Raw genomic sequence first — 16,577 nt, 5'->3', positions numbered from 1 at the left:
AAGCAAGTTCTTAATAGGTTTCAATTGGTGTTACATCTAAGGAGAATGACTTATCCACCATGAAGGTAACTTTCAGAGAATGCTGACTAAAGCCCAAAGGACCCTGAGATTTTGTATGATAATGACTTAAAAATATCTTTCCTCCTGTTGTCCATGTCCACCTGCCCATGTGATAGACCACTGCAGACATCTGCTATGGACTCTCTTCAGCCAGTTCTTTGCCTATATAACCTTTGGACAAAAAGGTTTCCCAACACCCTGCCCACTGGGGAGAACCTTGGATGTGCTGCTGTTGTCTGCATGGTCTTCAATCCATAGGGTCCTCCATGTGCTTCTGAGTCCCTCTCCCTCCCTCGTGCCAGACTTCCAGGAGGGGAGAGGTGTGACTGCAACTTGGTAGGGGTCACCCAAGGAGAACACCATCAGAGAGGAACACCAGTAAAATAAATAATGCCAGTTACTTAAATTAAGTGCAAAGCTGCAACAGAGAGTCAAAACTGTGTTCTTTCCATTGTCAAATGGAAAAAATATAGGTTATTTCATATATATATATGCATAGATGGGTTCTCAATTAATAAAAATATTTTCAAGAGCAAAACATGACAATGACCCAACATACTAAACCCAGAGACATACTGACAAATTTAAAATGTGACCAAGTTGTGAGTTCAGATCACTGGGAAAAAGAATGAGTCACTGATCAGTGGTTAGCTATTTGGCAAAGAAATAAAACAGCAGACTTCTTTCTTCCTACTTACTTCTAAAATCCAAGCCTTTAATTCATCTGTAATATGGAATTTTTTTTATAAACTAAAAGCAGGGAAAAAGATAGGCAAATATTTAAATAAGATTTTAAAAAGTCATTTCCAAGCAGACCACAAAAGACTGAAAAAGAAATAAGGAAAAGATAACTAGATCTGATATTATAAAACTTTCAACAAATAAGAATCTACTCACATTATTGTTAGGGGGCCCTGTTCCCCCTTCACTTGTTGGTTAAAAATAGTTTTTTTGTTAAGTGTGTATATAGTATTACACAGTGTACACACAGACATACACCCAATGGCTGGGAGCAATTGGGCAGGATGAGAAGACCCGTTTCAGCAGGGGTTATTTAATTCAGCACACACAAATGGAGTTCATGTTCCGGGTCAACACCTCAGTGGGTGCCTGGGACAGAGATGAGGAAGATCTACCTTGAGGAACTCGGAATCCACTAGGAGACCTAATGCTGTGTCTGTGAGAGCTGTCAACCTGAGGCATCAGGAGATAAGGTTTGCCATGGATGTCACTGAACTTTGAGTGTCCAAGTGCGGCCTTCAAGTAAGCAGCATCAGCATTGCCAAGGAACATGTCAGAAATGCAAATTCTCAGACCCCTCCAAGACCTACTGAACCAGAAACTCTGGAGATGGGCTCAGTAATCTGTATTCTATCTTCCGGGTGACTGTGATACATGCTAAAATGTGAGAATCACTATCATAGACTTTTAAAAAGTTGTACATAAAAAATTCCTTTTTTCCCACTTGGTATCAGGGAAGGGCAACTCCTGGTCTGTATAATTCTGGTCCACTTATGCTCCTTTGAGATGAGTTTGAAATGTTACATTGCTTTCTTCCATGGAGACTCCCTCCAAAAAGAGTGTAACATTGCTCAAGCTCTATTCTAGATTTGGCCTTGACTCTTGAAGATTCTCTTGGGTTTGGGTTCTTGGTGTTCTTCTTGTATTTTGTTTTGTTTTCTTTAGGCAAAAATATGGACAGAAAAAAGGAAGGAAATTAAGGGAACTCTGGGGGTTTTTGTGTTCCCAGGTGGCTCAGTGATAAAGAATCTGCCAGCCAAGCAGGAGACAAGGGTTCAGTCCCTGGGTTGGGAAGATCCCCTGAAGAAAGGAATGGCTACCCATTCCAGTATTCTTGCCTGGAGAATTCCACGGACAGAGAAGCCTGGAAAGCTACAGTCCATGGAGTTGCAAAAGAGTTGGACATGACTTAGCACCAAACAACAACAAACAACATTTGGGGCTTTAGACTTGAATGTATGAGAGAATGGAGATAATGTGAAAAATCTGGAACCAGAAACAACAACTACAGATCTAGAAACGGGGAGCTTGATTGGGGACAGATTGAATAAAGGGACAGATTGGATTTCTCTGGTGGCTCAGACGGTAAAGCGTCTGTCTACAATGTGAGAGACCTGGGTTCGATCCCTGGGTTGGGAAGATTCCCTGGAGAAGGAAATGGCAACCCACTCCAGTACTCTTGCCTTGAAAATCCCATGGATGGAGGAGTTTGGTGCAGGCTACTACCCATGGGGTCGCAAAAAGTCGGGCACGACTGAGCGACTTCACTTTCACTTTCTTTGAATAAAGGTACTAAGAAAACCCTGAGCGACTTAAAGGGAAAGGGAAATTTGGAGATTGTCCTAGATTATGTGATAACTGAAACAGAGAAGATAAGATGGGGAAAAGGAGAAAATTGCAAAAGGATAGAATCTAGAAATCTTAGTTCAAAAGAAATAAGACATAATAAATGAGTCAAAGAAAAAATGGCCAGCGATGAAAACTCAGGAGTCTATAATCTTACATTTTTGTACTCATAATGACTGCTAATGTGTCATAGAGTCTTTTGGCTAACTAAAGCTGCTTGGGAAATTATTATCCTGAAATCCTTCTGAAGGAAAAACTTAATTGTGTCTTTAGGCACCTGGCTGAAACCAGTCCAGATACACATAAGTGAGCCAAAAGTAAAGTTAAGTGAATAATAAAACAGTTGGGCTTCCCAGGTGGCACAGTGGTAAAAGAATCCACCTGCCAATGTAGGAGATGCCAAACATGTAGGTTCACTCAGTGAGTCAGAAGATCCCCTGGAGAAGGAAATGGCAACCACTCCAGTATTCTTGCCTGGAAAATCCCATGAACAGAGGAGCCTGGTGAACTACAGTCCACAGGGTCACAAAGAGTTGGACACGACTGAGCAACTGAACCTGGACGTATTAAAACAGTTGTCTTGTTTGACTGGCACCAAAGGTTGCATAGCAATGCACTGGTCCTAGCAAACATCCTCTTTCAACAACACAAGAGAAGACTCTACACATGGACATCACCAGATGGTCAACACCGAGATCAGATTGATTATATTCTTTGCAGCCAAAGGTGGAGAAGCTCTATACAGTCAGCAAAAACAAGACCAGGAACTGACTGTTGCTCAGATCATGAATTATTTATTGCCAAATTTAGACTTAAATTGAAGAAAGTAGGGAAAACCACTAGACCATTCAGGTATGACCTAAATCAAATCCCTTATGATTATACAGTGGAAGTAAGAAATAGATTTAAGGGACTAGATCTGATAGAGTGCCTGATGAACTATGGACAGAGGTTTGTGACATTGTACAGGAGACAGGGATCAAGATCATCCCCAAGAAAAAGAAATGCAAAAAAGCAAAATGGCTGTCTGAGGAGGCCTTACAAATAGCCGGGAAAAGAAGAGATGTGAAAAGCAAAGGAGAAAAGGAAAGATATACCCATCTGAATGCAGAGTTCCAAAGAATAGCAAGGAGAGGTAAGAAAGCCTTCCTCAGTGATCAGTGCAAAGAAATAGAGGAAAACAATAGAATGGGAAAGAATAGAGATCTCTTCAAGAAAATTAGAGATACCAAGGGAACATTTCATGCAAAGATGGGCTCAATAAAGGACAGAAATGGTATGGACCTAACAGAAGCAGAAGATATTAAGAAGAGGTGGCAGGAATACACAGAAGAACTGTACAAAAAAGATCTTCATGACCCAGATAATCACGATGGTGTGATCACTCACCTAGAGCCATATATCCTGGAATGTGAAGTCAAGTGGGCCTTAGGAAGCATCACTACAAACCAAGCTAGTGGAGGTGATGGAATTCCAGTTGAGCTATTTCAAATCCTAAAAGATGATGCTGTGAAAGTGCTGCACTCAATATGCCAGCAAATTTGGAAAACTCAGCAGTGGCCACAGGACTGGAAAAGGTCAGTTTTCATTCCAATCCCAAAGAAAGGCAATGCCAAAGAATGCTCAAACTACTGCACAATTGCACTTATCTCATATGCTAGTAAAGTAATGCTCAAAATTCTCCAAGCCAGGCTTCAGCAATACATGAACCATGAATTTCCAGATATTCAAGCTGGTTTTAGAAAAGGCAGAGGAACCAGAGATCAAATTGCTAACATCCACTGGATCATCAAAAAAGCAAGAGAGTTCCAGAAAAAACATGTATTTCTGCTTTGCTGACTATGTCAAAGCCTTTGACTGTGTGGTTCATGACAAACTGTGGAAGATTCTGAAACAGATGGGAATACTAGACCACCTGACCTGCCTCTTGAGAAATCTGTATCCAAGTCAGGAAGCAACAGTTAGAACTGGACATGGAACAACAGACTGGTTCCAAATAGGAAAAGGAGTACGTCAAAGTTGTATATTGTCACCCTGCTTATTTAACTTATATGCAGAATACATCATGAGAAACGCTGGGCTGGATGAAGCACAAGCTGGAATCAAGACTGATGGGAGAAATATCAATAACCTCAGATATGCAGATGACACCACCCTTATGGCAGGAAGTGAAGAGGAACTAAGAGCCTCTTGATGAAAGTGAAAGAGGAGAGTGAAAAAGTTGGCTTAAAACTCAACATTCAGAAAACGAAGATCATGGCATCTGGTCCCATCACTTCATGGCAAATAGATGGAGAAACAGTGGGAACAGTGTCAGACTTTATTTTGGGGGGCTCCAAAATCACTGCAGATGGTGACTGCAGCCATGAAATTAAAAGATGCTTGCTCCTTGGAAGACAGTTATGACCAACCTAGACAGCATATTAAAAAGCAGAGACATTACTTTGCCAACAAAGGTTCATCTAGTCAAGGCTATGGTTTTTCCAGTAGTCATGTACGAATGTGAGAGTTGGACTACAAAGAAAACTGAGTGCAGAAGAATTGATGTTTTTGAACTGTGGTGTTGGAGAAGACTCTTGAGAGTCCCTTAGACTGCAAGGAGATCCAACCAGTCCATCCTAAAGGAAATCAGTCCTGAGTATTCACTGGAAGGACTGATGTTGAAGCTGAAACTCCAATACTTAAGCCACCTGATGTGAAGAGTTGACTCATTGGAAAAGACCCTGATGCTGGGAAAGACTGAGGGCAGGAGGAGAAGGGGATGACAGAGGATGAGATGGTTGGATGGCATCACCAACTCAATGGACATGAGTTTGAGTAAACTCCAGAAGTTGGTGATGGACAGGGAGGCCTGGCGTGCTGCAGTCCATGGGGTCACAAAGAGTCGGACACAACTGAGCAACTGAACTGAACTGAACTGAAAGGTTGCATAGTGTTAGTTGCTCAGTTGTGTCTGACTCTTTGCAACCCCATGGACTGTAGCCCACCAGGCTCCTCTGTCCACAGGGATTTTCCAGGCAAGAATACTGGAGCGGGTTGCTATGCCCTCCTCCAAGGGATCCTCCTGCCCCAGGGATCAAACCTGTGATCCCCTGGAAAAGGGAATGGCTACCCACTCCAGTATTCTTGCCTAGAAAATCCCCATGGACAGAGGAGCCTGGCGGGCTACAGTCCATGGGGTTGCAAAGAGTAGGACACAACTGAGCAACTGACACTTTCACTTCCGAAAATTGCATATGATATAAATGCAGTTGGTCTCTGTAAATTATATAGGTTCTGCACATGAGATTTCTATCTCCGTGCAAGTACAGATACTCACCTGGGATGGCTGGCAGTGAGCAGACCACCAAATTTTTTAAGTTGAAAGGAAATCATATATTTATCAATGAAAGATATGTCTATACCAGTCTAACATCTTTCTTTTGGGCTGGCATCAAATTGACTCAGAGTTATCAACTCAAAGGGAAATAAATTAGTGATTAATAAATTCAGTTAGATAAGACAAAGTCCTTTAAAACATAGCTAAACACAACAACACAATAAACTAAAAAATTCTACAGGAGTCCAATAAGCAATCCAAATGAGTGAAAAAGGCCAGGTTCCAAGCAGTAGGGCATGGTGGAGACTGAGTTAAAACTGGAGAGTCCATTACCTATCTCAAGGGAGAAACCACCACCAATTCAGCTTATTTGTACCATGCATATTCAGGCCCATGTGGCTAGATCTGATGTTTCAAATGCTGCCAGATACGTGGATGTTATCGTGGGATATTTTATAATTTGTACAATAATACTCCAGCCAAACAAAATAGGCCTGCAGGTTGGGTTTTAAGTCCCCTAGTTTTCAATACCTGGCCCACAGAATACATCTCTCTTAAAATGATTTAAACAGGCAACGTCTTGGAGGAGGCAGCACTTGAGCCAAGAAAGAATACAGATTTTGTCCTTTATTTTCTGCTAGCAACTTCAATTCTGGAATCCCAAGCCAGAAGCATGTGATGGGGAGAGAATAAACATTAAAAGGGGAAAAAAAACCCCATAAATTTAAAATATAAACTGAGTATTTCATGATCTATGCTCTAGAAAATACAAAAATAATATCTCCAAGTCCATGAGAGAAAAAAAACTTTTTTCCTTTAAGAGTAAATAAGTTCTAAGTATGTTTATGGACATTCAGCGTTTTAGGTAGGAGCATCAGTAGAAAGAATGACAAGATTTCTAAATTGAGTTTTAACTTCATATTTGAAAATCTGGTGGTTTAAAGAACATCTCTGTCCTCCAATCAAGAGGGGAGGGGGAACCCCCATAATCTTTAGTTTTACCTCCTTAAAGTGAGTGTCGCTGTGTCTCATTTGACCAGCCAAAAATAGCCCTTTTCTGCTGAGATCCTGAAATTTCACCACAGATGGCGTTTACAATATTTCACTGAGTCTAAGATGTGCGTTTTCTGATGTTTCCATATCCCCTACATCAGAAAGCATCTCACAATCAATAGTGTTTTATAGTAGCTGGCTGCAGGCGGCCGCACAAACACAGTATAGCTTTTCATACCATTAGCACTTCCACTGCTGTGCCCTGCTGGAATTAAACACACGCAGAGGTATTTAAAATACCCTTAAAGAATGACAAAGCAAATAGGAGAAATTGTGTTGGGTCTGTAAGAATTCTTTCTACTCTTTCGAGCTTCCACACATTTCAAATGATTTCAAAAGAAAAAGATAAAAAAATGTCTTTTAAGAGAGACTGTACTAAGAGTCAGCATTAAAGCAGACATTTATTATGTATGCAGCAAGGCACAAAAATGCAGCAGTACCGAGCGAATTGATGTCAGTCAAGTGAATTTTTGTCAGCTGGATGATGCATTTTCACATTTTTCTTGCAGAGCATTTTATAGGACCACGCTGATGAAGTTGTGTGGTATTTTGTATCTAAGATACATGTCAGGAGATGTCTACTGCAAGCCAAGCCAGGCAACTGAAAGCAGGAGAAGATGCCAATCCCATGGAATAGATAAAAGACATTTCAAAGCAAAGACTGATGTACAAGACCCCCATTCACAAACTGTGTCAGAGTTCACTTTGCTGTGTATTTTTCTTTCTGAGTGGACATTAAACACACACACACAACTTAAAACTGATACCAATCAAGAACTGATTGAAAATGGTAAATGTAGTACTTACTAGAGTATGGCAGTTTGGTAATTATTACCGTGAATTTATCTTAATACCTTTTGCTCTAGAATCTAGACTCAAAGCTGAAGTGTCCTCAGTTGACTAAAAGGCAGAGAGTATCTTGACCATGAAAATGAGAAAACCAACACTGTAAGCTCCATGCGGTTACGACTATACCTGTCTTACTCTCTGCTCATGGTGCCTGGCACATGGCAGCACTAGACAAGTATTTATTACAAATGGATGGATGAAATTCAGCCAACTCCAGGCAAAGCACATTTGCTCAGGAGAATCTTCCTTCAGAGGGCTTCCCTGGTCACTCAGATGATAAAGAATCTGCCTGCAATGAAGGAGACCTGGGTTTGATCCCTGGGTCAAAAAGATTCCCTGGAGAACAGAGTGGCTACCCACTCCAGTATTCCTGCCTGGAGAATTCCACAAACAAAGGAGCCTGGTAGGCTATAGTCCATGGGTCGCAAAGACTCGGCCATGACTGATCACTTTCACTTTTTTTTCATATTCCTTCAGAAGACAGGGAGAGGGGTCAGATGATCATCTAACCTTCATCCTTTTGTCTACTCTGAGTCTATATTCCACCTTTAATGCAGCTTTTAAAAAGACTTCTCTTTATTCTTTTCGGACCAGTGCTATTTTCTGACTGTCTAGCCACCACGGCAGCCGGGATTTGCTTTGACAACTGGTTACGGAGTGATAGCCCTAGCCTCTCTCAAAACAGCACCCTGATTCACCCCCTGCAGAGGTCTGGCTGCCTGGAGAAGAGCAGGTGCAGAAAGTGTTGATGCTGTGCCCAAGGGCAGGCAGAGCTCTCCGGCCCGATCTCATGTGACCTCTAGCACTCTCAGCCTGGCCCCTGCCACAGGAAGACTCAGAATCCCTCTAAGTCACAGCTGAAAGTCATCTTCGATTTAGAAGAAGGAAATATTGTCAATTCTGTATTTCTAGGGGATGGGAATAAGGGACATACATATATATGTGAATAAGTAACAATCATATTTGTGGATTTTTTTTTTGTGGGGGGCCATACAACACAGCTTGAAGGATCTTAGTTCATGGACCAGGGATTGAACCTGGGCCCTCAGCTATGAGAGTGCTAAATCCTAACCACTGGACTGCCAGCAAACTCCCTGTATTGTTTTAGAATATAAATCTCTTTAAAAACAGGGAAAAAAACAAGCTTACATGGAAATGGTTAAACTATCTTGAAAAAACTGTGACTCTCTGATGGCATAACATATTGACTATTTTATTAATGTAATATCGTGGCTAAATTACATATTAGATTTTAAAACAATGCAGTTAATTATCAACCACCTGTGGCCATTGGACACACACCTTTCAGCCTCTATAAATCCCCTCATAGTAATGACTATAAAAAATTTATTTCTGCAACTTAAGCTGAAAGGAATGGAACATTTTTGTCTGTCAGCAGTAGTAACAGTGAGTCATAATAAGAAAACTGAAATAACAGTAAAATATTTTAAAGCTCCATTTATTCATGGAGACATTAATCTTAAATTTATTATTGTCCGCCTACCTAAAATATAAAGAGTATAATTGCAATAGCAGGTGGTATCCACTCATCTACTGAAAAAGAACTTTTTAAAGCCCTACAGAAGCACTTATCCACAAATGACTGGCCTAATTAGGCCTCATTCTTACTTATTCCTGCAGCAGTTCCCTGGGGATCTCAGCTTGTCAGTTCTGTGTGGCAGGAGTGGACAAAAGCTTGACCAGGGATGCTCAGGACTGAATTTCAAAGTCAACTCAACCACTTCTGAGTCTTTTCTTCTAGAAATGTTATTTAACATCTCTAAGCCTCAATTTCCTTCTTATAAAACAGGGAGAATAATAATACCTACCTTACAGGATTGTTAAGGTGATTGTAAGAGTTAATTCATATAATGGATGTGGCCCATACTAAGTGCTTCATAAATGTGGGCTGTTAGTATCCTGGTTACAGCAGTCATATAGATTGTGTCTTTGAGGATAACCAATAATTTAGATCTACCAGTAATGCTGACGGGTTTCCCTCAGTTAGTGACAATTAGTGAGAATGTCCTGGTGTTAAAACGAACAGGGAATAGAGTTGGGAGAGATTTACTGTAGCCCTGTGTTCACCATTTCTCCCTTCTCCTACTTACAGGTTTAAGATAGGCGATGTTACTGTGACGAATGTCGTTCAAGAGCTGATCTCGGGGGGTAATTTCCACCAAAGGGGGTGGCCTGTTTCTCGGCACGGGTTTGAGCGTTTTGATCACATCTTTGAGATTGGTTTTCTCAGGTGACTCTCTGGCTTCTGGCATCCGAGATTTGCGCTGGATCCTCTTCAGCTTCACCACGCGGAAGGAGTCGGGGTCCGTCCTGTACTTTGGCGGCTGCGATGGCTTTTTCGTCACTTCATTTTGTCGACTGAAGGGGGCTGCTTGGGGGTTGGGAGGTCGAGGAGGAGGAGGCTGGAGGAACTCCTGCATCCGGGAATCCGGCATTGGTCCTCCCAGCATCTCCCACATACCAGGGGGCAGCCCCAGCCCCTTCTCCAACATGGCAATTAACTTCCTCTGCTCTTTGAGCTGCTGCTGTTTCTGTTCTTCTTGCCTTTTCTGCCTTTGTCTATCCTGATTCCTGGTGAGCAGATTGGTTACCACCATTCGGGGACCCGGAAGCTCAAAATGGTAGCCCATCTTCAGGAGAGTGTTGTTCGCTTTCAAAAGCCTGGCTATTTCCATTTCAGCGTGGTGGCCCAGCATATGTCTCTGATTGTGAAACCGAAGTTCGGTGAGTGTCTCGTTAAACTGGAGACACCGCATGATGGCCACGATGCCCTTGCCTGTGATGAAATTGGACTCTATGTTGAGAGTGGTAATGCTCCTATTTTCACGCAACATGTTAGCCAAGGCAAATGCTACGTTCTCATCAGCACCCACGTTCGCTAAACTGAAGGTTTTGACGTGTTTGTTTTTCTTCATTGCGTTGACAAAGTCCAGCAACATTTCTTTGGGGATGTTTTCAATGTTGTTCAGGTTGAGTTCCTTCATGTCAGGGTCATTCTGTCTCACTCGCCTTAAGCTCCCATCCAGGTCCGTTTGGTTTCCGGAGGGCCTTGCACTTACTTTCAAAAAACTGGTATCTAGAGCTAACTTCTTGGGATCCAATTTTGATATTTTTTTCTCAATTTTGTCTTGAGCCTCTGGTCTGCCTTTCTGTTCTTCAGTTACTTTACTAGTTACCTCTTGGCAGGTGTTCTCACCATTTCTGATTTGCTCCTTTACCTCACCTTCCTCCCCTCTTTTTGTTTGATCACTCTCTTCACTGTCTTCTTTTCCTTCATCTTCTTCTTCATCTTCTTCATCATCTTCTTCATCTTCCCCCTCATCTTCATTATCTTCATCATCATCATTATTTGTTTCTTGGACATTGTCACTGCCCTGTGATTCTCTTTTATGTGCAATGATTTCACTGTTAAGTTTTTCTTTTAAATACTGGGACATATTTTTATTGCTTTTGCCTATCGCTTCATGTTGTTCTTGAGTTTTTTCCTAAAAGAGAAATTTAGAAAGGTTAGAATACGTAGCAGTGAATAAATATGAAGAAGAGCAGTATCTACTGAAGATAATAAAAAGATTTATTACTTAGTGAAAAAAAAAAACAAATAAGCTCTAGGTATAGTATTCTTTTTGTTTACATGTATATTTATGTGTACATATGAACATGTATACATGTACACTCTATATATATATGTGTTTGTAAATGTATATGAAAAACAGACTGTTGTAATGTTTATCAAATTAATAGTTATCCTTGAGGAAGAGAGGTAATTAAGATAATTGAGGAAGGGATGGGGGGATTTTAACTTTTTACATAATTCTAAACTGAGATTTTTTTCTGAAACAAAGTATGTCTTTGTCAGTTGTTTTACAAGCAAATACAACCAAAATAATGGTAAATTTTTATAGGCACACAGGCACAGACACACATTTTTTTGGTTGTGTTTTTCTCATCTCATGTATTAAAATGAAACCCAGTTAATTTTGTTTTCAGATCCTCTATTGTTTTTAAAGATAGTGTTCAGTTCCAGAAGCAGTTAAAAATTATTTTTGAAAACCTTATGGAATTATTTATCCATTCACTGAAGTCTTTGTTTTGTATACAGCTGAATAGGAATTTTGTATTCAATAGCTCTGTGTTACATAATAATTTCCTTATTGGCCTAACCAAAATTTACATACCTAATATGTTTGCCAATCTAATATAATGTGCACGACAAATTTCCCTGAAAATGAAAGATATTGTGGGGGAAATGAGAGCAGTTTGATATTTTGGAATATACCAAAACCTTTGTCTTTGATTTTTTGTCTGTTTAGCTCTGTGAAAACTGCCCAGATACTTCAGGCACAGGCTTTCCAGTCCAGTTCCTTTGGAAGGAAAGTTCTAGGAGGCAAAGCTAGCTATAAAAGGGGACAAAATTACCAGAGATTTAGAAAAAAAAAAACTGCTTAGTTTGGAAAGGAAAATAAAAGTCTCTTATCAATAATGTTTATTAGATGTTTACACATTAATTACACACTTTCCCATAAAGGATGTGTACCTCATAGATGTCATTTTGAAAGCTGGTGTAGCAGTTTGACACAGAGGCTTATGTGAGCAAGAACTTAATCTGTGGAGGAGGAAATGGGTAAAAGGGGCCAATTATACAGATGGGGACTAAATTTTTAATGGTGAGTATACTGTATATGGATCCTCCCAGGTGGCTCAGTCATAAAGAATCTGCCTACCAATGCAGAAGACATAGAAGACATGATTCGATCCTCCTTGGGTCAGGAAGATCCCCTGGAGGAGGAAATAGCAACCCACTCCAGTATTCTAGCCTGGAAAATTCCATGGACAGAGTACCTGGCGGGCTACAATCCATGGGGTTGCAAAGAATCAGACATGACTTAGCAACTGAGACTACCGTATGTAGAAATAGAAACATATAATGTTGTATATGTGAAATCTGTGTTATAAACCAATATTATTTCAATAAAATATAAGGCTAAAATTAAAAAAAGAAAGACCTTGATTTTACTGCTCATAACATTATAGGTTGGAATTGACAGTTAACATGTAAACTACCTAAAGTTTTCTCTGCATTTCTCATTTGTCTCAGCAGGGGGAGCCAACCATTAAGCTGTTTGAATTATACAAAAGGAAGAAAAAGTGTTAGAAGTACCCAAGTTTGTTTTTCTTGGAAATTGGTATTCATGTAGAATTGGCTTTTACTTGAGTAGTAAACTGTCTATAAATTGTGCCTTAAACTCTAACCTGGTAAAGCCAGCAACTTATTTTCTTAAGTGCTGCTGCTGCTGCTGCTAAGTCGCTTCAGTCGTGTCCAACTCTGCGACCCCATAGACGGCAGCCCACCAGGCTCCCCTGTCCCTGGGATTCTTAAGTGCAGTACATGTTTAAACTCTCCTGACCATGAAATCAGTTTATAACTTTCCTAAAATTTCAGCTAGTATGATGGTAATGTGACAAGATGTACCTACCAAAAATAAATCAGCAGGCATAACTACAAGAGACTTTACCTGTGAGGATCTCTGTTTTCTTTTTGCCAAGTCACTTTTAAGTGAAACATTAAAAAAATATGCTGATATGCACTTCTAGTTTTCATATAAGGAACATATTTAAAGAAAGTACTATCTTTAAAACAGCCTAATAGGATCAACTTCCTAAATTCACCACTGACACCCAATGCACTGTGGTAATGTTGGATTTTTTGTTACTGGACTTGGTTTAATTGCAGGGTGTGTGGCTGAACTTGAGGGGGACTGTGACATACTTGAGATTGTATGTGAAATAGTGCATATGTACACATGTGCCAGAAGGAGGACAAAGAGCTTTCTTCAGCATTGTAAAGGGTCCTGTGAGTCAAAAAAAGCATAAAAGACAAATGCTTCTGGGTTATGAGTTAATTCATAAAATACTAATTTCATGCCTACAGAATACAGGTTTTCCTGTACAAGAAACCCCCAAAATTTTTTAAAAGAGATATTTACAAGAAATTACCACTTTTTCCCTCCCAATTATACTATGTAAGTGTTCTAGAAAGTTCTGATCTGGCATAGGATTAAATATTATGATTTATGTATAAATGTCAACAAAACAAGACAAAACATGGAGTCTTGAGAAAAGACAGTTACAACAGGGACATGCATCAGCCCAGGCCAGGAAGCCATTTCTCCCTTGTACACAAATCCCCACTTACCTTGGTTGGCACAAAGGTGACAGGAACACGTTCGTCTTCCAGCATGCGTCTGGATGCCTTTTGCCAATACATATAATCAACGAGAGATTTATGGTCAAAGTTCCCTGTTGGTGGCTTGTCGGTCTGATCCTTCTGAATCATTCCCACGGGAAGCCTGGGGTCAGGGGCCATCACCTCCATTTCCGACTGTAGTTCTTTGAGCTCTTCTGGGGACAAGGCGGCCAAGATTTCTTCTTCATCAATCTCCCCATCGATTTCTTCTTGATCTGAATTCCTGCTATGTTCTGACATGACTCTGTTCAATACTTTTCTATCTTACTACAAGAGGAGAAATAATCAACAAAGATTTAAAAAAAGAAAAAACTCTCTCAAGAAGTTCCCCGTTAGTAAATGTCCCAGGTCAATACTACCTTGAGGAGGTTTCCCTCCCCACCAAGAACCCCAGTGGTGCTTGCTGAGCTGCTAGGGGTGACCGCAACTAAGTTCATGCCGTAACTATATTAAGCAGGGCTTGGTTGGAGACGGTCAATTTATGGAACTACTATGCTCCTCTCTTCAGCAGCTTGAGTCAGCTGTGCAAATCCATCTGACATTTCAGTACAGCTGCTTAGGTTTGCCAGGCCTCCCAAACCTCTACAGGAGTAAACTCTTAGTTCTCTTCCTTCCTATACAAATTCATGCAGCCCAAACACACACCCAAGTACTGCAGGGGAGGCCACTTCTTATTTAAATGATGAAAGCAACTTACAATATTTCAGAAGAAAAATCCAAACAGCGACTTGAGGTCTACTCAAGTGAAAAATTCATTTGAAGGTGGAAATCAAGCTCTCGGGGCTTGCCTCTTGACTACCATGAGACTCTGGAAGCAAATAAAACAGCACACAGGCGAGCAGAGGTCTGGCTATGTTACTCACCCACGGTGTAAGCTGAACCTCTGCAAGATACCCTTATTTGCATCCAGATCCTGTGATCTAACAGATGGGGATGAGCAGCACTTGAATTTCCACTATGAGGAATTTAATATTTTAAATAATTTGTTTTTCTTATTGAATATCCATTAAGCCAGGATAAAAATGTAAATGGATCTAAATGGAAATATTAAAAAAAACTCAAACCATTAAAGTACTGGAAGCAATCATGAAAATATTTTCTTTTTCATAACTTCAGAGGACAATATGGCAATACTTATCCAAATGAAAATGCATACTCTCTTTGACCAAATGCATACTTTCAGTGTGTAGGAATGTATTCTACAGATATACCCCCAACATGGGTGAAATAATAGATGTGTACAAAGCAGTGTATTGTATGCTATTATTTATGTTATAAAACATAAAAACAATGTATGTATATATATTTATACAAACTTTATCAATAGATCCTTGGAAAGATACACAAGAAACCAATACTAGTGGATGCTATTGGAGAAAGAAATGGGTTGTCTGGGGGACAGGACTAGGAAAATACACTCTGTTACTGTATACCTTTTATAACTGCAAATTTTGAAATATAAATATAGTGCCTACTCAAAAATATACATTTATTGTATAAAACTTAGGATAACACATGGAAGCATAAAATTGCCCCTTATTGCATCACTAAGAGCTCCCGCTATGAACATTTTGGTTTATCACTCTAGTCAGTCCTTCCTTCCAGGCATATAAACTCAATAATCGTTTGTCATCTGTCTGTCTTTTAACTTACAAAATCATGTGTTTTTTCTAGTCAAGAATATATTCTGCTACTACATTATTTTTAATAACTCCCCGTTAAGATTCTTTATATGGAAATTCCATAATTAATGTAACCAATCTCCAATTATTGAATATTTGGACTGTTTTTGATGCTCACAGCACTTCTTCAATAAATATCCCCTGTAGTAAAATATTTATACACATGCAAGTTTATTTCTTTAGGATAAATCGAATACATACCAAGAAGTATAATTACCAAGTCAAAGAACATAAGGAAATTTAGGGCTTTTCATATGTATGGCTAGGTGATCCCCTCAATATTACTATAACCCATCCTCAATACATGTATATTATTTGCAAATTATATACACGTGTTACTATTTCAATATCATCTATAATATATAATTATATTTATACATAAATATAAAATAGACATTGTCAAACAATATATTCTTGAATATATATAATGTTTATAAGTATAAATGAATTTAAATGTATACAGACATCTGTATAATAAAACAGATGGAAAAAATTACATGTGAGAAGTTTTAAATGGACATTCTAATATTTTCTTTCTACCCGAATGGTTTGTTTTGAACACCCCAAGATCAAGAGGCTTTTCATATATATGGCTACATTTTTCCCCAGAAAGCTATTACCATTTACTTGGAATGATCATTTTTAAAGTAAAGAACAAAGATACACAGTGGCAGCTTACTCTTGGCCTCTTTGTGGAGACGTCCTCTTCCACCCAGTCCTGTAAAAGGGAAGTAAAAGCTTGGCCTCAGCGGGCAGAGAGGTAGACCACTTTCCAGACAACTGATTTGCAGACCATAATTTCCGAGGCTTAGCTTGCAAAACAGTGATCACAAAGAGTTGGACAGTACTGAGCACGCACACACACGCACGTGCGCACACACACACACACGCACGCGTGCACACACACACACACAAAGAGACTGTACCAACAAGAGTTTTGTGTTCAAGGAGGTTTGGAAATGTTATATTCTGCAATTGTCTT

The 16,577-nt window shown here is 39.8% G+C and overlaps 1 protein-coding gene across 2 annotated transcripts in view; it reads right to left on the bottom strand.

The window, feature by feature from the left end:
- The window catches only part of LMOD3 (leiomodin 3), a 43,563-nt gene that overhangs the window by 2,073 nt on the left and 24,913 nt on the right, over positions 1 to 16,577 (bottom strand). Inside the window, exons 2-5 of one of the 2 annotated variants that reach the window (XM_055557792.1) lie at positions 16,275 to 16,313; positions 14,611 to 14,721; positions 13,863 to 14,180; positions 9,760 to 11,154 (exon numbers count right to left, since the gene is read on the bottom strand). In XM_055557792.1, coding sequence (XP_055413767.1) covers positions 9,760 to 11,154; positions 13,863 to 14,153 — 1,686 coding nt within the window. In that variant the 5' untranslated portion in view covers positions 14,154 to 14,180; positions 14,611 to 14,721; positions 16,275 to 16,313. Of the gene's footprint in view, positions 1 to 9,759; positions 11,155 to 13,862; positions 14,388 to 14,610; positions 14,722 to 16,274; positions 16,314 to 16,577 lie in introns of those variants that run through there. The other variant, XM_055557793.1, reaches the window with a different exon arrangement.

Source organism: Bubalus kerabau, chromosome 20, assembly GCF_029407905.1.
Source record: "Bubalus kerabau isolate K-KA32 ecotype Philippines breed swamp buffalo chromosome 20, PCC_UOA_SB_1v2, whole genome shotgun sequence".
NCBI lineage: Eukaryota > Metazoa > Chordata > Mammalia > Artiodactyla > Bovidae > Bubalus > Bubalus kerabau.
The sequence above is the reverse complement of the archived record's forward strand: the minus strand, read 5'-3'. Positions and strand labels throughout refer to the sequence as shown.